General features: G+C 34.9%; 1 protein-coding gene across 1 annotated transcript in view; it reads left to right on the forward strand.

Moving 5' to 3' along the window:
• LOC139841827 (uncharacterized) overlaps window positions 1-24,197 on the forward strand; it is a 35,604-nt gene extending 11,407 nt beyond the window's left edge. Inside the window, exons 3-8 of the mRNA XM_071832023.1 lie at window positions 7,593-7,683; window positions 17,413-18,162; window positions 18,252-18,496; window positions 22,675-22,779; window positions 23,288-23,382; window positions 23,909-24,197. Coding sequence (XP_071688124.1) covers window positions 7,593-7,683; window positions 17,413-18,162; window positions 18,252-18,496; window positions 22,675-22,779; window positions 23,288-23,382; window positions 23,909-24,197 — 1,575 coding nt within the window. The remainder of the gene's footprint in view (window positions 1-7,592; window positions 7,684-17,412; window positions 18,163-18,251; window positions 18,497-22,674; window positions 22,780-23,287; window positions 23,383-23,908) is intronic.
• The last annotated feature ends 221 nt before the right edge of the window (window positions 24,198-24,418 follow it).

The following is a 24,418-nucleotide window of genomic DNA, read 5'->3' on the forward strand; positions in this document are numbered from 1 at the left end:
GTAGTTTGCATAGTCTGCAAACCATGGAATTTCACTATAATCTATCTTCAATAGATATTCATCAGAAAAGTTGTCTTGTATGGCTGATTCATTTAGAACTTCTAATTCGGGATTTTCAAGACGAGAAAGATGATCAGCTGTGAGAGTTTCTGCTCCCTTTTTGTCTCGGATTTCAATATCAAACTCTTGTAAGAGTAAGATCCAACGGATTAATCGTGGTTTGGCATCTTGTTTTGAAAATAGGTATCTAAGAGCAGAATGATCGGTATAGACCACCGTTTTAGCTCGAACGAGATATGAACGAAATTTGTCAAAAGCAAAGACAATAGCAAGGAGTTCTTTTTCAGTAGTTGTGTAATTTGTTTGTGCTCCTTGTAACATTTTACTAGCATAATAAATAGGTTGAAATCGTTTTTCAATCCTTTGTCCTAAAACGGCTACCATTGCAAAATCACTTGCATCGCACATCATTTCAAACGGTAGATTCCAATTTGGAGTTATCATGATCGGCGCATTAGTGAGTTTTTCTTTAAGAATATTAAAAGATTTGATGCATTCATCTGAAAAGATGAATGGAGCATCCTTTTCTAGGAGTTTTTTCATAGGAGTGGTAATTTTAGAAAAATCTTTTATGAAACGTCGGTAAAAACCGGCATGCCCTAGAAAACTCCTAACTCCTCTAACATTGGTGGAATGTGGGAGTTTAGCAATTACATCTACTTTAACTCTATCCACTTCAATTCCTTCCTTTGAAATTTTATGTCCAAGAATGATGCCTTCTTTAACCATGAAATGGCATTTTTCCCAATTAAGTACTAGATTTGATTGTTCGCATCTAATAAGCATTCGTTCAAGATTAACTAGACATGATTCAAATGTATCACCGAAAACTGAAAAGTCATTCATGAAAACTTCCATGCATTCTTCTATCATGTCGTGAAAAATCGCCATTATGCACCTTTGAAAGGTTGCAGGGGCGTTGCAAAGTCCAAATGGCATGCTTTTGTAAGCAAAAGTACCATAAGGGCACGTGAATGTGGTTTTCTCTTGGTCCTCGGGTGCTATTGGAATTTGAAAATATCCGGAAAAACCGTCAAGAAAACAATAGTAACTATTTCCGGCTAATCTTTCCAACATTTGATCAATGAAAGGTAAGGGAAAGTGATCTTTTCTGGTGGCGTCATTTAATTTTCTATAATCAATACAAACACGCCATCCTGTTACAGTCCTAGTAGGAATAAGCTCATTTTTTCATTTGTGATGACAGTCATGCCACCCTTCTTAGGTACGCATTGAACTGGGCTTACCCATGGACTATCAGAAATTGGATAAATTAAACCTGCATCTAGCAGTTTAATAATTTCTTTTTTAACAACATCTTGCATATTAGGATTTAGTCTTCGTTGGCGTTGCACATACGTTTTATGATCTTCTTCCATAAGGATTTTATGTGTGCAATAAGAAGGACTTATGCCTTTAATGTCATGAATCTTCCATGCAATAGCTGGTTTATGAGCTTTTAGCACAGAAATGAGTTGAGATTTTTCATTTTTAGTAAGAGAAGACGATATTATTATAGGTAATTCAGATTCACCATGTAAATAAGCATATTCCAAATGGTTTGGAAGTGGCTTTAACTCCAATGTCGGTGGTTCTTCTATCGATGATTTATATCGATATCTGTCTTCTTCTTTTAGCATTTGAATTTCTTCTGTTGTAGGTTCATATCCATTAGCCATAAGTGTAGCTAACATTTCAGTTTCATCAATTGGTTCAGTTCCTTCTCATAAAGAACATTCTCCTGTTCCTTGTAATTCTGAAAATTCTTCTAACAATTCTGCATGTGAATCTATAGTTTGAATATAATAACATGTATCATCTGCAGATTGCGGTTGTTGCATGGCTCTATCAACTGAAAAGGTAACACTTTCTTCCTCTATACTTAGGGTCAATTTCTTACCAAACACGTCTATTATTGCTTTAGCCGTGTTTAAGAATGGTCTTCCTAATATGAGAGGAACTCGAGAATCTTCTTCCATGTCCAGAATAACAAAATCTACTGGAAATACTAAAGTACCAGCTTTAACTAGCATGTTTTTCATTATCCCTCTTGGATATTTTTCTGATCGATCGGCTAGTTGTATGCTTATTCGTGTTGGTTTCAATTCTCCGATGTCTAGTTTAGCGTATAGTGAATATGGCATTAAATTTATACTAGCACCTAAGTCTGCCAATGCTTCTATTGAACTAAGACTACCCAAAAAACATGAAATTGTGAAACTTCCTGGATCTGATAATTTTTCTGGTATCTTATTCAACAGCATTGCAGAACAATTAGCATTCATAGTAACAGCCGAGAGTTCTTTCATTTTCTTTCTATTTGTGATTAGATCTTTCAAGAATTTAGCATATCTAGGCATTCCTGAAATCACATCAATGAAAGGAAGATTTACATTTATTTGTTTAAAAATATCCAAGAATTTGGATTGCTCGGCTTCAAGTCTTTCTTTTCTCATTTTACTCGGGTAAGGAAGTGGTGGTTGGTATGGTTTAACATAAGGTTTAGCCTTAACTGTGTTATCTTCATTAACCTTTTCAACTACCGGTTCTGTTTCCTTATCTTGCTCAGATTGTGGTTCTTGTGGAGTAGGAATAGCTTCATCAGAGATTAAAGGTATTTCAGGTGGTTTAAGTGTAATACCACTTCTCGTGGTAATGGCTTTAGCTGTTTCATTCTGGGGGTTAGCATTTGTATCACTAGGTAGACTTCCTGGTTTTCTTTCACCTATCAACCTTGCTAGGTTACTTACTTCTTGTTCTAGATTTTGAATAGAAGTTTGTTGATTTCTAAATGCTTGAGCATTTTATTTATTGGTTTGTTTTTGAGATGTGAAAAACTGTGTTTGAGATTCAACAAGCTTCGACATCATATCTTCTAAATTTGGCTTTTTATCATCGGTTTGTGGTGGTTTGTTTTGAAAAATAGGTCTTTGCTGATTGTAAGTGTTGTTGGATACTTGTTGATTTCTAGGACCTTGTTGGTTGTTGTATGGAACATTTCGGTTATAATTCTGATTTTGATTGTAGATTGGTCTTGGCGGTTGATAATTATTCTGATAATTATTTCCAGGCCTTTGGTTTAGATATGAAACATTCTCTCTTTGTTCCATTGTTGGTTCAATACTGAGACAATCTTTTGTCAAATGTGGTCCTCCACACTGCTCACAACTAATTCATATTGAGTGGATATCTTTAGTCATCTTTTCCATTCGTCTCTCGACAGCATCTATCTTTGCGGAAATAGAATCAAAGTCATGGCTAGAATCGGCTCTAGCCGCTTTAGATGATCTAATGATATCTTTTTATTGGTGCTACTCATGTGAGTGGGAAGCAGTGTTATCAATAATTTTGTAAGCGTCAGTTGCGGTTTTCTTCATAATGGAACCACCAGCTGCTATATCGATGTCTTTTCTTGTAGTGATGTCGCATCCTTGGTAGAATATTTGTACTATTTAACAAGTGTCTAAACCATGTTGCGGACATCCTCTCAATAATTTTCCAAATCTTGTCCACGCCTCATATAGAGTTTCATTTGGCTTTTGCGTGAACATAACAATTTCTCCTTGAAGTCTCACGGCTTTAGATGCCGGAAAGAATTGTTTAAGAAATTTTTCAACTAAAACGTCCCATGTATCAATCGCCCCTTCAGGTAACGATTCTAACCAATCTTTGGCTTCTCCCTTTAAAGTCCAGGGAAATAACATGAGATATATCTGTTCATCCTCCACTTCTCTGATTTTAAATAGAGTACAGATCCTATTAAAGGTACGAAGATGTTCGTTTGGATCTTCCTTCGGCGCACCACTAAATTGGCATTGATTAGTCACCATGTGTAGGATTTGTCCTTTGATTTCATAATCTGGCGCATTAATGTCAGGTTGAGTAATTGCGTGACCTTGGCCAGTGCGTTTAGCTCGCATTCGGTCTTCCATACTTAGAGGTTCCAGATTCTCCATGATTGAATTTGTTGAATCTGAATCACTAGAGGATTCTGATTTAATGGGTTGTTCCTCGACAATCTCCGTTTGAATGATTGGTGGTTCCGGAGGAAAGATTAGTGGTTCGGGATCTCGGAATTGTCCCTGAATATCTTCCGGATTCTCAATTGTGAGGTCGGGTTCAAAAAATGGATTATCGGAAATTTGAATTGGAGTACTTGGTCGACTTGATGACGATTCTAAAGAAAAATCAACGGCGACAATATTGGCTAGATGTCTTGATCGAGTTACAGGTGGTGAACGTATAAAAGGTGGTGAACGTTTTGCTCGGCGCATTCACTGAATATCCAATTAGTTATAAAAATAAAAATTATATAAGTTATCAAATTAATAGACTTTTCTGATTTTGCCCACGTTTTGAATAGCCAATAGATGCAGCAGGTAGCCAGGACCCTTTAAATCGGAAGCCCACAACTCGCCACTAACAAATCCAACTATTACTACGAACCAGAAAATTTTGGATATCTATCAATTTAACCGCTTAAAATAATTTTTCGTTTTGAAATTTTAGAGAAGAAATAGAAAATTCTAAGTCCTAAAAACTAGAGCGTCGAGAAATAAGAAAGAAAAAGAGTGCGTCGAAAAACGTCGAAAAATAAAAGGTCAAAAAATAATAGGCGTCGAAAAATAAAAAAAAGAACGTAGCGCGTCGAAACTTAAAAGTCTAAAAACTAAGAATTAAAAGTTGCGTCTAAAAGTATTAAAGCTTAAAAGAAATACTATCTCCAAAACGGCAATAACTTAAAAAGGTACTAAAACTTATAAAACGGCGTCGCAAAATTCTAAAGCACCTAAATCTTAGTCTAAAGAAAAAGCACTTAAGAGATTTTACGGCAAAGCCTAAAAATCTAGAAATAAAAATAACTACGGCAAAAACTATGACTTAAAACTAAATACGAACGAAAAATACAAATATTACGCTAAAACAAATAAAAAGTTACAAAATATAAAAATAAACTTAAAGTTGTAAAAAGTACAATTTTTATAAAAATATTATTTTTATATTATTTATTATATAAGAGTATTAATTTTATAATTTATAAAACTAATTAAACTAAATAATATAAATTAATTAAAAACTAAAACTAATTAATATATAAATAAAACCCTAATTAGGTTTATATTAATAATTAATATATAATTAAAACCCTAAACTGTCGGCTGAGGTTACCAGACCTGTCAACTCAAGTGATGCAATCGCATGGTTTGATAGTTAAAATCTCATGCGAACGCATGAGCCTCGGATCCGGTTCAAAAGTTGGGCTTCCACAGTGCCTTGGCCCGATTTCTTTTATTTATTTTTTTCTCTGTTTTTAAATTTATATAAAATATTTATATAAGTTAAATAAAACTTATATTTAAAAAAAAATAGAAATAAAAATACTTTATAATTTTATATATATTTAACAACTCTTAAAAATAAATATATAGATTTTTTTTATATTTTTTTTATATTTTTGTATTTTTAATATTTAAAACGTATTTTTACAAAAATAAACTAATTTTTTTTATATATATAGCGTTTTAGTGTCCCCGGCAGCGGCGCCAAAAATACTTGATGTGCGTAGAGGTGTATACAAAATAGTTATATTTTTACTACAAAATACTATTAAATACGATACAATTTTACACAAGTTATTTATTTATTTATAGAGTGGATATACCTAAACCTTGCTACAACACTTATAGGCAGTGTACCTAATCGTACAGTAGTGTAGTTTTTAGTAAGTCCGGTTCCACAGGGAACTCGCCAAGCTTAACGCTATATTTTTTTAAAACTATATTTGTATAAATATAAATATATATATATATATATATATATATATATATATATATATATATATATATATATATATATAAGTAGTATTATTATTATAAAAGGGAAATTTTACCGTTTAATGACCGGTTTGTCGATTTTAAAACTTTAGTCGCAGTTAAAACCTAATGTAAAATATTAAAAAAAAAATATAACTTAAATTAAAGTGCGATAATTAAAAAGTACGATAATTAAAAGTGCAATTAAATACAATGACAGTAAATAAAAGTGCGATAATTAAAAGTGCAATTAAATATGAAATAAAGAATATGAAATAAAGGAATTATGCTTATTTAAACTTTCGTAATCATGATATTTGACGTGTTGATTTTAGTTTTATTATCATGGGTTAATTGTCCTTTGTCCTGGATTATTCGATATGTCCATACGGATTTGTCCATAATAGTCCATCAGTCATAAATATAAAGTGCGAGAGTCTTCATCAAATTATCCTTATACCCGAAGTCAAATATTCCAACTAATTGGGGATTCGAATTGTAACAAGGTCTTAATACTTTGTTTAATGAATACACCAGGTTATCGACTGCGTGTAATCCAAGGTTTTATTACTTTGTTAACAATTACACCAATTGCCCTTGAATGTAATCCACCCCTGTTTCAACTAGTCCATTAACTATTAATCCAGTTTCATGTCCGGTAAAATGAACAATTATTGGTATTTATAGATATCCCGCCCACCGTACCCAGTCAAGCGTATGTGGTTATATATAAATACGTCAAATTATAAGTCTATATATTAAATTAACGAGGTATTATTTAGTTAATATAAAGCCCATTAATAGCCCATAGTCTAATTTCCACAAGTGTCGTTCTTTTATCCAAACCCCAATTATGGTACAAAGCCCAATTACCCAATTTTAATATTTAGTCCAACATCACGATTACTTCGGCTTAAATAAGCATAATAATAACTTATCTACGAGACATTAATTTAAAAAGATTGAACATAACTTACAGTGATTAAAAATAGCGTAGCGTTACACGGACAGAATTTCGACTTACACCCTTACAACATTCGCTAACATACCCTTATTATTAAAATTAAAATTAAAATTAAAATTAAAATTAAAATTAAAATTAAAATTAAAATTAATATATATATATACGTTGATAGATGAAGAAGAAAAAGATGTGTTGATAATCGGCCAGAACACGCGAAATTTATAGGAGTGTGGCCTGCTACAGGAGCCATACGATCGCATAGAAACTACTCTTCCAGGCCATGCGATCGCATGGCCAGCTGGGAGAGTTCACATGTGCTTGTTTTCTTCTTGCCGACGGTTTTAAATAAATATATATAATATATAAATAATTTTAAAAATTATTTAAATATTATATTATATTTATGTGCATAGTTGACTTGTAATTTTTAGCCCGTTGCGTCGAGCGTTGAGAGTTGACTCTGGTCCCGGTTCCGGATTTTCGAACGTCCTTGCGTACAATTTAATATCTTGTATTTTGCGTTTTGCGGCTTGTACTCTTGTAATTTTGAGACGTTTCTCACCAATAATTTTAACCACTTTGATTGTACTTTGTACTTTTGAGCTTTTTGGTCGTTTGCGTCTTCAATTCGTCGAATTTTTCTTTTGTCTTCACCTTTTATTATTTAAACGAATATCACTTGTAAATAGAACAATTGCAACTAAAAGTTTGTCTTTCTTGAGGGATAATGCTATGAAATATATGTTCGTTTTTAGCATTATCACATGGCTAAATCGGCTTTATATGGGATTGGAACTAGTGACAGGGAATTTGATTCGATGGTGGAGATCGCTAGATGCACTAAAGGTAAAACTCCTTTTACATACCTAGGTCTTCCTATGGGTGTTTCGATGAATCGTGTTAATAATTGGAACAGTTTTATTGAGAAATTCAAAAAAAAAAGTTATCCGGGTGGCAAGTGTAGCGACCCGACCAAATCATGTTTGACGGCGCCGTCTACCTAGGTCCCGTTACGTGGTTATAAGTCTTTTAAAACAACGTTTGACCAAAAGATATGTCGCATTCATTTCAAATGTAAAGATTGTTCAAAGTTTACAAGAATAGTTCCACCACAAGTTACGTTACAAAGTTATAAGTACAAATGAAACTTATGCGACACAATTTAAAAGTAGCCAAAAGACGCGCCATGTATGCATATATACTCGACATCCAATGCAAGTATCAAAATAATGAGCGGAAGCATGTATCATGTATCGTTCAAGGACCTGAGAAAAACATAGAAATCTGTCAACGAAAACGTTGGTGAAATCATAGGTTTAAGTAAGTAAGTACAAGTGAACCACAAGATTTGTAACATTGGTATAATAGTAATACATTCCAAAAGTTTGTTTCACGAGCACCCAATTATCAATGCTTAACATTTCCTTCCATAGAACCCCATCACAATAGTGTTAGAACATACACTGTTTCACGAAAATATATTCCATTCGTAAACGGTAGCGAACCGTTTGAATGAGGGTTTGTCAAACCCATATGGATCCATACAACATAAGTTCTCGCTTACACCCGGCAAGTGTAACTAATGATAATCGAATTGAGGATTTTGTTCTAAACTCGTATGTAGAATGTTTGTTTTCCTGTACTTGTGTTCACTTAGTAAAAAGAACGTTTATGTTTTCTCATCCCAAATGTAAGTTCAAAAAGAGTAAAAGAGGGACTATGATCTCACCTTGAGTGCACGTATGTAAAAGTACTTCAACAAGTAAACGTGTGCAAGAACGAATGCTAGTCTTGACCTAAACAAGTAGGTCTATATCAATATCGGTAAACACGATAGGTTAAAGTGTTCAATTAGTCCTATGGCTCATTACGACTCGAATATATAGCATGTGAATCACGTTGTCAAGTTTCACGCAAGAATCAAGTATAAAATAAGATTAGAATGATTGCATAAGTGTTTTGTTATGTTTGACTAAAAGTCAAACTTGGTCAAAGTCAACGAAAAAGTCAACGGGGTCGGGTCGGGTCCCGAACTATTTTCCTGAGCTTAGAAATCATATATGAGCATGTTGGCCAAGTTTCATGTTGATCGGGGGTGCGTAGCATACTTAGAATTAAGCGAAAATTGACATTTTTGGGCAGTCTGCCTCAGATGCGCCGCATCCAAGGCAGATGCGCCACATCTGTGTCTGGTGCAGCAATTCTGGGGCAGTTTAACACTTAGACGATTTCAACTTCAAACGATTATAACTTTTGACTCGTTAACATTCAAAACACGTATCTTATATCGTTGGAAAGGTAATTTAAAGAGGAATACACTAAACACATTTCATAAATCAATTACATCATTAACAACAATGAAAATCTCAATAAATGATAGTTAAATATTCAAAATCGAAGTTTCAAGTTCATAAAACGTATTTCTTGACTCGGGAATCCATTTTACACATACGATATGCCGTTTTGAAGGTAATGAAACATACAATACAACTAATCACTAACTAATAACATTTCATGGCATTCAAAGCATCAAAAGTTCGTTTTAGAGTTCATCAAACCCTAATCAAAATCGTGAATTCAACCATTTTGTAAATGAAGCTTTTCTAAATCAACCTACACATCAAAATGAAGTTAATGATGCTAGTAACACATTTAATACATGAACTTTAACATTTAAACAACATTTAATCAACCAAAAGCAAGGATTAAGCACACCCATTTCAAATGTTCAAACTAGTTACTCAAAACAACAAATCGAGCAAACAAAACATGTATTCATGTTATACTTGAGCCATAGACACTAACTAACAACTTTATAAGTTAAAAACATCAAGAACACAAAATCTAGTGATTTTAGAAAGTTACCCAAATGTAATGAAATCGGTATGGAATCGAAGAGGAAGTTGCAAGGATTCCAAAAATGTAATTTGTTTTGCAAAACACCCGCTAGCTCGGATTTGGATGATGATTCTTTGAAATGGGGTGTTGAGAGAAAATGGAGGAAGTAGTAAAATGAGAGAGAGATGAATGAATGGGTAAGAGGGGTTTGACCCTTTGACCTAGTCAAAGGTTTGATCCTTTGGCGAGTTTGGTCCCTCAACTTTCATTCGGGTGCGTGAATTACCTAAACGAGATAATTTAAAACGCGTATCAACGGGAGATGTTATAAATATATAACGAACTTTAAAATGAATAAACGGAAAGTAAACAGAAAAAGGCAGGATGTTACATTACCTACTCCTTAAAAGAAATTTCGTCCCGAAATTTAAGTAGGCGTAGTAGTCGTTGTTTCTTCCTCGGGATTTTGCGTTTCCGAAATCACGAATAGATGAGGATACTTCCTTTGCATTTGATCTTGTCTTTCCCAAGTAAACTCGGGTCCCCTTTTGGCGTTCCAACGGACTTTAACAATCGGGATTCGGCTTTGTTTCAATGTCTGGACGGAGGTGTCCACAATTTCAACCGGTTCCTCCACAAAATGAAGTTTGTCATCAATAGTAAGTTCCTCGAGAGGGATGACGATATCGGGTTCGGCAAGACACTTTTTCAAGTTAGATACATGGAAGGTAGGATGAATGGAGTTCAATTGAGGCGGAAGATCTAAACGATAAGCAACGGTTCCAATACGCTCCAAGATTTCGAAAGGACCAATATACCGCGGATTTAGCTTCCCGCGTTTCCCAAAACGGATTACACCCTTCCAAGGTGCGACTTTTAACATGACGCGGTCACCGACTTGAAATTCAAGGTCGTTGCGTCTTTTGTCGGTATAGCACTTTTGACGACTCCGGGCCGTCCGAAGCCTATCTCGGATTTGAACGATCTTCTCGGTGGTTTCGTGAATGAGTTCGGGTCCGATAATTTGTACGTCGCCTACTTCGGCCCAACAAAGAGGTGAACGACATTTTCGGCCATATAGCGCTTCAAAAGGTGCGACTTTAATACTCGCGTGATAACTATTGTTGTAAGAGAACTCGGCGAGAGGTAAGTGCTTGTCCCAAGCTTTTCCGAAATCAACCACGCAAGCTCGTAACATGTCCTCTAAGGTTTGAATTGTACGTTCGCTTTTCCCATCGGTTTGAGGATGATATGCGGTGCTCATGTCTAAACGCGTTCCCAACGCTTCTTGCAATGTACGCCAAAATCTAGAAACGAAACGGCCATCTCGGTCGAAGATAATCGATAAAGGTACACCATGTCAGGCTACGATCTCCTAAATGTAAAGTTGTGAAAGTTTCTCCATTTTGTCCGTTTCTTTCATGGCAAGGAAGTGTGCGGATTTGGTGAGACGGTCAACAATAACCCAAATGGTATCATAACCGCCCGTCGTTTTTGGTAGCTTGGTGATAAAATCCATCGTTATCCCTTCCCACTTCCATTGCGGGATCTCGGGTTGTTGAAGTAGTCCGGACGGTCTTTGGTGTTCGGCTTTGACTTTGGAACATGTCAAACACTTGGAAACATAAATAGCTGCGTCCCTTTTGATGTTCGGCCACCAATATAGTTGTTTAAGGTCGTGGTACATCTTATTGGCACCGGGGTGAATCGAGTATCGTGACTTATGGGCTTCATCTAAAATGAGGCTTCGTAGGTCCCCATAACTAGGCACCCAAATCCTTCTGGCGTAATATCGGAGTCCGGTCTCCCTAATTTCGAATCGAGAGACGAGAATGTTCAAGAGCTCTTGTGAAAGGTTTTCATCCTTGAGAGCCTCATCTTGGGCTACCCGAATTTGGCTATTAAGGTTTGTGTGGATGGTGATGTTTAAGGCTCGGACACGAAGAGGCACCGCTCTTTCTTTTCGACTTAAGGCATCGGCTACTACATTTGCCTTCCTGGGATGGTAACGAAGCCCACAATCGTAATCGTTTAAGGTTTCAATCCACCTTCGTTGTCTCATGTTTAGTTGCTTTTGATCGAAAATGTGTTGGAGACTTTTGTGGTCGGTAAAGATAGTACTCTTGGTTCCATAAAGATAGTGTCTCCACATTTTAAGTGCAAAGACAACGGCTCCGAGTTCGAGATCATGCGTCGTGTAGTTTCGTTCATGAATTTTGAGTTGTCGAGAAGCATAAGCAATGACTTTCGTTCGATGCATCAATACACACCCAAAACCATGTTTTGAGGCATCGCAATATACAACAAAGTCATCATTGCCTTCGGGAAGTGACAAGATAGGAGCGGTGGTTAGCTTCGTTTTCAAGATTTGGAATGCGGATTCATGTTCGGTTGCCCAAACGAATTTTCTTCCCTTATGAGTTAATGTGGTTAGAGGACGAGCAACCAAAGAAAAATCCTTGATGAATCTACGGTAGTATCCGGCGAGACCCAAGAATTGACGGATGTCAGTAGGAGTAGTAGGAGTCTCCCATTTACTAATGGCTTCGATTTTCGTTGGATCGACTTTAATACCTTGGTCACTTACAACATGACCAAGAAATTGAACTTCCTTTAACCAAAATTCACACTTGGAGAATTTGGCATAAAGTCGTTCTTGTCTCAAGAGTTCAAGCACAAGTCGGAGATGTTGTTCGTGCTCTTCTTCGCTTTTAGAATAGATCAATATGTCATCGATGAACACAATAACGAACTTATCGAGATACGGTTTGCACACGCGATTCATAAGATCCATGAACACCGCCGGTGCGTTAGTGAGACCAAATGGCATGACAAGGAATTCATAACTACCATAACGAGTCCGGAAAGCGGTTTTGGAGACATCTTCCCCCTTAACCCTTAATTGATGATAACCCGAGCGGAGATCGATTTTCGAATATACACAAGACCCTTGTAGTTGATCAAAGAGGTCATCGATGCGAGGAAGAGGATATCGGTTCTTAACCGTTAATTTGTTTAGTTCACGATAGTCAATGCACATTCGTAGGGATCCGTCTTTCTTTTTAACAAACAAAATCGGAGCGCCCCAAGGTGAATGGCTAGGTTGGATAAAACCACGATCAAGTAGTTCTTGGATTTGACTTTGCAATTCTTGCATTTCGGATGGAACGAGTCTATATGGTGCACGTGCTACGGGTGCGGCTCCCGGAATAAGATCGATTTGGAATTCAACCGGTCGATGAGGTGGAAGACCCGGCAATTCGTCGGGAAATACATCGGAATAGTCACTAACAATTGGCACATCATCGATGTGCTTCTCATCGGACTCGACTTTCTTAACGTGAGCAAGGATCGCAAAACAACCCTTACAGAGTAGTTTTCTAACTTTAATACATGAAACGAGGTTGAGTCTGGTGCAACTCTTATCGCCATAGACGATCAAAGGTTCACCATTCTCGATAGGGATTCGGATTGCGTTAAGATCACAAAGGATGTGAGATTTCGTTTTGGCTAGCCAATTCATACCGATTATTACATCGAAGCTACCTAGTTCCATGGGTATCAAGTCGATTTCAAACTCATTACCCAAAATGTTTAACGTACACCCCAGGTAATATGTGTCGGCACTCAATAGTTTTCCGTTGGCCACTTCAATAGTATAAGTGGTATCTAGTGGACGTGGTGGAGTATTAAAAGAATGAGTCAAAGTCTTGGATACAAAACTCTTATCGGCACCCGAATCGAATAAACAAGTAACATAAGTGTTGTTGAGAAGAAACGTACCCGTGACTAATTCATTATCATCTCGGACTTCCTCGGTGTTGATGTTGAAAGCTCGGCTGCGCGTATTGGGGTTATCTTTCCTCTTCGGGCATGCATTTCTATAATGGCCCGTTTGGCCACATTCATAACAAGTGCCCGTTTTTGGTGCATTGGGCCCCTTTCGAGCGATGGGGGCAACACTTTTACACTCATTGGCCTTATGACCAACTCCTTGGCACCGGTGGCAAATTAACTTGCCACATTCACCAAAGTGATGTTTGTTGCATTTGTTGCAAAGAGGTAGGTTCCCGGCATAACCCTTCTTGCCGTCGGAGGTGTAAGGCTTCTTAGCAAAGTTGTTGTTGCTTGTTTGGGGGGCTTCCCACTTTCTTTTGTTATTACCCGACTTATCCTCGGCTTTAGGTGCCGACACTACAATTTCGTCCACCGTTTCTATCAATTTGCGGGCCATGTTCAAAGCTTCTTGATGATTAGTGGGTTTGGATGACATTACTCCATGTTTGATGCTCTTTGGAAGACCATCCATGTAAAGTTCAACCCTTAAAGCATCGGGGTTCACAAGGTTTGGGTACATCAAGGCTAGTTCGGAAAATCGTTGATTGTAGGCCTTGAGATCGTTTCCGAACGCCTTCAAAGTTCTTAGCTCTTGTTCGAGCCTTCGGGTTTCTTCACGAGGGAAATATTCGACGATCATCTTTTCCCTTAAGTCGGCCCAAGAGAGGGCGTGAGCTTCATCGGTACCCACCGATTGTACATAAGTATTCCACCATGTAAGAGCGACACCGGCGAAGGTGTGAGTGGAGTATTTGACCTTGTCTTGGTCCCGACAACCGCTTATGCTAAAGACGGCTTCCGTTTGCTCAAACCATCGGGTGAGCACGACCGGTCCCCCGGTTCCATCAAAAGTGTGAGGTTTGCACCCCATGAAGGATTTGTAGGAGCACCCTTCGTTTGAGTTACCGGCTCCATTGTTGTTGTTGTTGTGGTTGTTGTTATTATTGTTGTTGTTGTTCGATGAGTGACCGGCCATGGCCGCATCTACGACGGTAGCTATCATCCGTTCGAGAGCTTGTTCGGGAGTTTCATTGCGGCGTACACGACGAGGAGCCATTGTTCCTTCAAAACACAAGAATATCATTGATTAGTATTCTCAATAATACTAACCGTGATATAGAATAAAGATAAAGAGAAAATTTTCCTTGACTCGCCTTAAATTCTTTATGCCACAATGTCGGAATGTTCATATGAGTCACCGTAATATAATCCCGAAAATTATATTACCCAGATTCATATGTGCATTCGACATCATTTCATATAGTCAAGGTGGCGTGTCAATCAAATTAAACAACGTGAGATTAAGATGAACTAAGAGTAGATATGAGTAGAAGCGTTCGAGTGTAAATGCACAAGTAGTCAAGTAATTCCTACTTCAAGTCTATATGCCGGTTGTAGTCTAGACTCACCAATGTACCCTATGACTCGAGGTTGACACCAATGAACTCTAAATCCCCCTACAACCAACGCTCTGATACCATCTGTAGCGACCCGACCAAATCATGTTTGACGGCACCGTCTACCTAGGTCCCGTTACGTGGTCATAAGTCTTTTAAAACAACGTTTGACCAAAAGATATGTCGCATTCATTTCAAATGTAAAGATTGTTCAAAGTTTACAAGAATAGTTCCACCACAAGTTACGTTACAAAGTTATAAGTACAAATGAAACTTATGCGACACAATTTAAAAGTAGCCAAAAGACGCTCCATGTATGCATATATACTCGACATCCAATGCAAGTATCAAAATAATGAGCGGAAGCATGTATCATGTATCGTTCAAGGACCTGAGAAAAACATAGAAATCTGTCAACGAAAACGTTGGTGAAATCATAGGTTTAAGTAAGTAAGTACAAGTGAACCACAAGATTTGTAACATTGGTATAATAGTAATACATTCCAAAAGTTTGTTTCACGAGCACCCAATTATCAATGCTTAACATTTCCTTCCATAGAACCCCATCACAATAGTGTTAGAACATACACTGTTTCATGAAAATATATTCCATTCGTAAACGGTAGCGAACCGTTTGAATGGGGGTTTGTCAAACCCATATGGATCCATACAACATAAGTTCTCGCTTACACTCGGCAAGTGTAACTAATGATAATAGAATTGAGGATTTTGTTCTAAACTCGTATGTAGAATGTTTGTTTTCCTGTACTTGTGTTCACTTAGTAAAAAGAACGTTTATGTTTTCTCATCCCAAATGTAAGTTCAAAAAGAGTAAAAGTGGGACTATGATCTCACCTTGAGTGCACGTATGTAAAAGTACTTCAACAAGTAAACGTGTGCAAGAACGAATGCTAGTCTTGATCTAAACAAGTAGGTTTATATCAATATCGGTAAACACAATAGGTTAAAGTGTTCAATTAGTCCTATGGCTCGTTACGACTCGAATATATAGCATGTGAATCAAGTTGTCAAGTTTCACGCAAGAATCAAGTATAAAATAAGATTAGAATGATTGCATAAGTGTTTTGCTATGTTTGACTAAAAGTCAAACTTGGTCAAAGTCAACGAAAAAGTCAACGGGGTCGGGTCGGGTCCCGAACTATTTTCCTGAGCTTAGAAATCATATATGAGCATGTTTGCCAAGTTTCATGTTGATCGGGGGTGCGTAGCATACTTAGAATTAAGCGAAAATTGACATTTTTGGGCAGTCTGCCTCAGATGCGCCGCATCCAAGGCAGATGCGCCACATCTGTGTCTGGTGCAGCAATTCTGGGGCAGTTTAACACTTAGACGATTTCAACTTCAAACGATCATAACTTTTGACTCGTTAATATTCAAAACACGTATCTTATATCGTTGGAAATGTAATTTAAAGAGGAATACAACTAAACACATTTCATAAATCAATTACATCATTAACAACAATGAAAATCTCAATAAATGATCGTTAAATATTCAAAATCGAAGTTTCAAGTTCATAAAACGCATTTCTTGACTCGGGAATCCATTTTACACATACGATATGCCGTTTTGAAGGTAATGAAACATACAATACAACTAATCACTAACTAATAACATTTCATGGCATTCAAAGCATCAAAAGTTCGTTTTAGAGTTCATCAAACCCTAATCAAAATCATGAATTCAACCATTTTGTAAATGAAGCTTTTCTAAATCAACCTACACATCAAAATGAAGTTAATGATGCTAGTAACACATTTAATACATGAACTTTAACATTTAAACAACATTTAATCAACCAAAAGCAAGGATTAAGCACACCCATTTCAAATGTTCAAACTAGTTACTCAAAACAACAAATCGAGCAAACAAAACATGTATTCATGTTATACTTGAGCCATAGACACTAACTAACAACTTTATAAGTTAAAAACATCAAGAACACAAAATCTAGTGATTTTAGAAAGTTACCCAAATGTAATGAAATCGGTATGGAATCGAAGAGGAAGTTGCAAGGATTCCAAAAATGTAATTTGTTTTGCAAAACACCCGCTAGCTCGGATTTGGATGATGATTCTTTGAAATGGGGTGTTGAGAAAAAATGGAGGAAGTAGTAAAATGAGAGAGAGATGAATGAATGGGTAAGAGGGGTTTGTCCCTTTGACCTAGTCAAAGGTTTGATCCTTTGGCGAGTTTGGTCCCTCAACTTTCATTCGGGTGCGTGAATTACCTAAACGAGATAATTTAAAACGCGTATCAACGGGAGATGTTATAAATATATAACGAACTTTAAAATGAATAAACGGAAAGTAAACGGAAAAAGGCGGGATGTTACAGCAAGCAAATTTATTATCTATCGGTGGGAGGGCTACTTTAGTGAAAGAGGTTCTTGGATCAATGGGAATTTATTACCTCTCTTTATATAGATGTCCCAAAACGGTTATTAATGAGGTTGAGAATATCCGGGCTTCGTTTTTCTGAGGGAGTACAAATGATAATCGTAAGATACATTGGATTCATTGGGACCAAGCTCTAGCATCAAAGGAAAATGGTGGTTTATCCATTGGTAGCATTCACGCATTTAATCATGCTTTGTTATTAAAATGGATGTGGCGGTTTTTTATGAATAAAGAGTCGATTTGGGTCTCGGTCATTAAAGCGATTTATGGAAGTGATGGGGGGATAAATGGCATCGTCAAAGGTTCAAGTGTATGGATTTCAATTGTCAAATTGTTCCATAAACTAAAAGCAGATGGGTCTCTTCCGAATAATGTTTTAAGAGTTAAAGTAGGGAATGGTAACTCCATTAGATTTTGGAAGGATAATTGGAAAGGAGATGGCACATTGGCTTGTAGATATAACCGTCTCTTGCACCTAGATGCGGATCCTGAATGCCTTCTTAGTTCTCGGTTAGTCAACGACAAATGGGCTTGGGAATGGGTCAGGGGTATCGGGCCTAGGAACCTTGCTAATTTAAATCAGTTAACTGATTTTTTGGGCATTTTTTGGGCTCATGCCGTCTTTGTAATGCTATGGATTCTTGGGAATGGTCCGTATCATCGGATGGTTTTTTTTAATGTTAGCGATACCCACAAATTCTTAGATGATGGTAGATTGCCTTCGATGGTCATCACATCATTATGGGTCAAGGAAATTCCGAGGAAGATTAATATTTTTTTATGGCGGGTCTCTTGGGATAGGTTTTCAACTCGGTTAATTTTTTCAAAGCGAGGTATAGAGATTGAGGATATCGGGTGCCTTACCTGTAATTGCCATATTGAATCAGTAGATCACATTTTTTTTAATGCCCGTTGGCCTTAGATTTATGGTCTAAAATTCGAGTTTGGGTTGATGTCAACATTCCGATTTTATGTTCGTGGGCCTCCTGGATCGAATGGTATAACAACTTACGTCTTTCATCCGATGCCAAGATCAAGTTATATGCGATTGTTGGTGCTTCTTTGTGGCACATTTGGAGATACCGCAATAGTGTGCTATTCGGCACTCCTCGTTTGAAGAAAGAGATTTTGTTTGATTCTATTCAAAAAATTTCATTTAATTGGATTGTTAGTAGAAGTAAATGTAACGCTAGCTGGAATGCATGGCTTGTCAAGCCATTGTAATTGTTGGGCCCCTCTCCTAGCGTCTTGCTAGGAGGGTGTGGTTGGTTTTTTTATAAAATTATTGCCGTTCGAAAAAAAAGAAAGTCATTCATCTCTCTCTCTTCGACGGATTAAGAGATTGCTTCCGAATGAACCTCCGACGAATAAGAAGGAAAAATTTTAAAAATAAAATAGAATAAAATATAAAAAATAAAACATTATACGCCATGAAAATGGTTGGATCAAATTTCTATGGGTTTTAAATCCTTCAAAGTTTGTACATATATTCATAAGGTGTTTTGTAAAAGATTGTACAATTTATTTAAAATTTGTACATATGATCTAAGGGGTGTTTTATCATAAGGTGATACATAATGTTTCAAATATTGTACATATGGTCATGAGGTGTTTACCATAAGGTTGTACATAATACTTAAAATATTGTACATATGGTCATGGTGTATTTTATCACAAGATTGGACATAGTGCTTTATATATTATACAATTAACATGTTAATATTTTTATTAAAAATAATTAATTATTTTAATGACATTATGGTGAATGAGAAATTTTTTCTTTATTTTTAATTTTTTTTAAGTTTAAATAGTGTTAGTGCTTACTGATTCTATCAACAGTTTATAGTTACCAATTAGCAACTTAACATAGCTTGAGAGTGATAAGTAAAAAATATATTCAAAAAAAAATATATATCAGATTACAACTAAAAGATATAGAATCAATGATAAGATTAACATGTAAAGCGCTAACCACACTCTCACATATTCGAATCCATTTGCAATTTCAAATCAATCAAGTAATTGTTAAAAGAAAGAAGAAACATTATATAAAAATCAAAATTTGAAATTAGAACATCACTTATTGGAATGTCAATTCTTAGTTAAAAAAGTTTATTACAATTTATACCATACTAGGTTTTTGAGCCAGTGCGTTGCACGGGTATATAAAAAACCGTGCAAAAAATGTAAATTACAGTTCATATTGATATTTAAATAGCAATACTAAAAAAATAGGAAAAGTATAAGAATTATTTAAGAGCCCGTGGTGTTAAAAAATTTTAAAAATTCTTTTGAGTTTAAGAGTTCGTGGTATTGACAAATTTTAAAAATTCTTTTGAGATTAAGAGCCCGTGGTATTGACGAATTTTATAAGTTCTTTTGAGTTTAAAAGTCTGTGGTGTTGACAAATTTTAAAAGTGATTTTGGATGGTGTTTGTGAAAAATACCGTGCAAAAAGTGTAATTTGCAGTTAATATTGGTATGTAAATAGCGATACTAAAAAAATAGGAAACATATAAGAATTATTTAAGAACCCGTGGTGTTGAAAAATTTTACAAATTCTTTTGAGTTTAAAAGCACGTGGTGTTGACGAATTTTAAAAGTTTTTTGAGTTTAAGATCCTGTAGTATTTACAATTTTTAAAAGTGATTTCATGTTTAATAATTCATTCAATATTGTAACCGTCTCATAATCACCTTCAATTTCATCTTTGACAAATTTTAAAAGTGATTTTGAGTAGTGTTATTAACTTAATGCTTACAAAATTTTTTTCTCACTGTTTATATCTTTTAATATATAAATTATATACTACTTAATATTTAGAACAATGAAAATTTGTTATATTTGCCGTAAATATTTTAAGGGCTTAAATTGTAAATTCAAATCACTTTCATATATATACCATAATTAATTTGCCATTAATTAATTTGTAATTAATTAAATAATGTGTGTTGTATGGGTGTGTAAAAAATAGTGCGAAAAATGTAATTTGCAATTCATATTGTATGTAAATAGAGATACTAAAAGAATAAGAAAATTATAAAACTTATTTAAGAGCCCGTGATGTTGACAAATTTAAAAAAAAATTGAGTTTAAGAGTCTGTGGTGTTGACAAATTTTAAAAAATCTTTTTGAGTTTAAGAGCCCGCGGTGTTGACGAATTTTTTAATTTCCTTTGAGTTGAAGAGCCGGTGGTGTTGACATATTTTAAAAGAGATTTTGAGTGGTGTTAGTAACTTAATGTCTACAACTTTTTTCTCACGTGTAACCCGCGAGTTTAATTTTAGAAAAGTTGTTAGTCATTTCAGCAAAATAATGGTACTCGGGGGAGTCGTCATGTATAATTAATATTATAATAGTTATATTTGTGTGTTCATAAATATTTTAAGGAGTTAAACTGTAAATTCAAACCACTTCCATATTTATTGCTAAAAAGAAATGCTCTGTTAGTTGTGCATCGAAGCTCCGTTTCGAATACAATTTATTGCGTTTGGTTTGTAAAATAATTCCGAGTTGAACGGTGATGGCGGTGGAACCTAAATCGCGGCGAACAGAAAAATAAATATGTTAAAAAAATTGGTGGACTAATTTAAAATCTTATTAAATTAATACTACTTTCCTTTTTTTAATTTATATTCTATGTAGTCGTATTGTGGTTTTAGCTTGCAACTGATCAATGTGTGCCTTAATTGAATTATTATCATCCTACACAATATAATACGGAGTAATCTTTTTATAATCATAAGATAATTTAATTTAATATTATTTTATATAATACTAATAATAATAATAATTTAATAATATATAGATATGATATATAGATATAAACATCCAAAAATAATTTTCAACCACAATCAAGAAAAACTTTTTCGTTTATATATATATATATATATAGATAGATAGTTTAGATGATCTTTACAAATTTAACCACAGTTTGTGCTCTAATATGCTTTTGGTGTCACAAAGCATAAAATCCATTCTAAACATTGCAGTTAAGCTTAAAACACTTTTATATGCATTAGCTTTGAAAACATTTTCATGAAAAGATATAATTGAAGATTTTTTTGTTAAAATTTAATTATTGAATAAATGCAACCAAAACATGCAAATCTCGGTATATTACCAACAAATAAACACGCCAAGTAGCATAATATTTCACACATTGCAAACTTAAAAGTTTTATATAATAGTGTACTCACAGATTTGTGTATGCATATCATATTCTTTAGCATCAACACCAGTAGAATACCATCCAAGTATATAAAAGTTCGGAAATAATACATACCTCATAACTCATCTAGAGAGCGAATTTAGGTTTTTTCTTCTCATAACCAAACTCAGATCAGACACCAAATCATTAAAACGATTTTTACTCTTGCCTGAAATCTTGTATCCTATAAATATAAACACTTGTAAACAAATAGTTAATAACTTATGCAATGATTTATAATCTATGAACATAATTGCAAGCCTCATATTTAAAAAACCCTAAATCGATGTTGAATATGAAATTGAAATTATTACATATTGAATCTTAAAACAATCGCGATATAATCCCACCTTCTGACTGAATCTGGTGGTGGTGTCTATTTGCGGTGGTCATGCTGGTGTATGTTCTTGAACCCGGAGATGGTGGCTGCTATAGATGGAAGGAGTGGTGGTTTAGGCGATGGTGATCTGATTATTTTTTAGGGTTTATTTTGATTATGGTGATAAAATTGCAGATGATGAAGATTTGGTGAATTTTGAATTTGAATTCTAGATTATAGGAGAAAGCGTGCATAAGAAAGCTTAATCTTGAAAAGAGAAAGCCTTGAAAAGAGAGACCGTGTATACAGAGAAAGCTCAATTTTTTTAAGGTTCTTTTTAATACCCCGTATTTTTCTAACTCTTATTATTATTTTTTTGTTAATTATTATTATTAATAAAATACCTTAAAAAATAATTCAAAACAAAAATATTTATGACATTATCACATGACATCTCCTTTTTTCTAATTTATTTTGATTTATTTTTACAAAGAAAATTGTAGTTTTATAACATCATTTAATTGGTAATTTATAAGCATTATATAGATATAGATGATTTCAAATATAATATAATAATTAATAATATAATATAAAATATAATATAATTGTAAGTATGGAATTGCCATTGCCTCCCATGTCTTTGTTTTGACAGTGATGCAAGAGAAGAAAAATCTTGCTTTTGTCAGAGAAAACAGATCTCTATCCCACCCCCCTCACCACCAGTTTAGTACTATTTTCAATTATTTTTTTAGAAAAACATCATTAATTCATTCATTATAATTATATTATATTATAAATTATAAATTATAATTGGAGTTGAAACAAGAGGATAAAAGGGTCGGGTCTTTTTATGTGGATCAAAGAAACGGTTTCAATAGGAGAAAATCCCCTCTCATCAATCATGTTTTGCCAGATTTTACGGTAATAAGTATGTTTATAAATAAATCCTTTATATAAAATCAAACAACTCAAGATAACCTAATAACTATTGTAATATTTATATTTATTTTCTCTAAAAAAATTCATTTAAATCTTACTGATAACTGATAAAATAACATTTTGTTTTAAAGGCAACAGAATAACATATACTCAGGCCTGTTTCTTCTTGTATTAATGAACTTTTAATTGAGCTAATAACTTATTTGATCATCACCTTTTGTTGTTTATTTTTGGATTAATGATTTTGACTCATCTCAAAATAAGATGTAGTCCATGTATAGCTGCTTTTTTTTTCTCACTTTATTCCAAACCTACGCTCCGTAACATATTAAGAGGTAACAAGAAAATGACTAACGAAGCATTGCTTCAGTGGTATCCGGCCCATATGATCCTAGACCCCACGTTTGCAAAGATGGAAAAGGAAAACCATGCAGGCTTGAATTCGAGTTCTGGCAAGCTGTAGGGGTTTATGGTGATGGTGTTTCGCTAGGCTCCAGGAGGCTACGGGGGACCGCTGGATGGGTTGACAAATGTCAACACAGGGCTTGCATATCGCTGCCGAAACATATGTTTTTGGAAAAGGAGGTAACAAGAAAATGTCTACTTTTAAATTCTCGATTATTATCCATATAAATCTGAGTAAATTTATTTTATTAAACTTTCTTCTAAAATTTTTTTATTAATGTACAATTTTTATAAATTTGAAATAAATCAACAAATCGAAAATCAAACTCTGCCCTGCACATGACCATTACCCGCCGCACTCACCCCACTATCCCTAACACCTGTCAGAATTATTTTGCCCACAAGGTTATTTATGTCTTTTCAATTTCTCTCATGAGGGTATAACCGTCAACCTCAAATCTTGCCTTCATATCCCCACATATTTTCCACTTTTTTCATTTCAACCCAAGAGAGTAAAGTATGTACATGAAAACCCCTTAATAGTTCTATCTTTGCAAGAATTCTCGATTTTCTGCTTTTCTACTTTAATGTATTGAAATTAATAATGTGTACTTAAAATTATACGGTGTAACTGAAATCTTTAATTTAAATCAGAAGATATAAAAAAAAAAAAAAAATGATCAAGATTTTGTAAAACAATTTTAAGGTGTGATAATGAGTTTTTGATTAAAGTAGGAGGGGAAAAGGTGAAACCTATCCCCATCGCTTACATGCAAAGCATAACTGCCACGTGTACCAGGGCGTGGCGATGCAGTCCAACAAGTGCAGAAACGGAAGGACCGACGTGGAGCCCACTTGCCTTCCATTCTCCCGCCTCTTCAACTCACGAACCCTACAAAATAACGGCCGTACAACCAGAAAAACAGGGAAATATGGGTCCCACAAATCCCCACTCTCCATCCAACTCGTCTGTATCTTTTTTACTTGCATCTTAATCTTAAATAAATCTTAAATTACATAAGAAAAAAAATATACATTAATCGTTACAAAATTATTTTTATCGAAACGAAAAATCAGAACTACTACAACTACACACTAAACGAAGATGCACACACCAATAACTCTACAAGTTTACTTCAAATATACACCGTTTAAAAAAATATTATAAATGTATTGTGCTTTATATTTACTTTTCAATTTTACTCTTACCATTTTT

Source organism: Rutidosis leptorrhynchoides, chromosome 1, assembly GCF_046630445.1.
Source record: "Rutidosis leptorrhynchoides isolate AG116_Rl617_1_P2 chromosome 1, CSIRO_AGI_Rlap_v1, whole genome shotgun sequence".
In the NCBI taxonomy this organism is placed as follows: domain Eukaryota; kingdom Viridiplantae; phylum Streptophyta; class Magnoliopsida; order Asterales; family Asteraceae; genus Rutidosis; species Rutidosis leptorrhynchoides.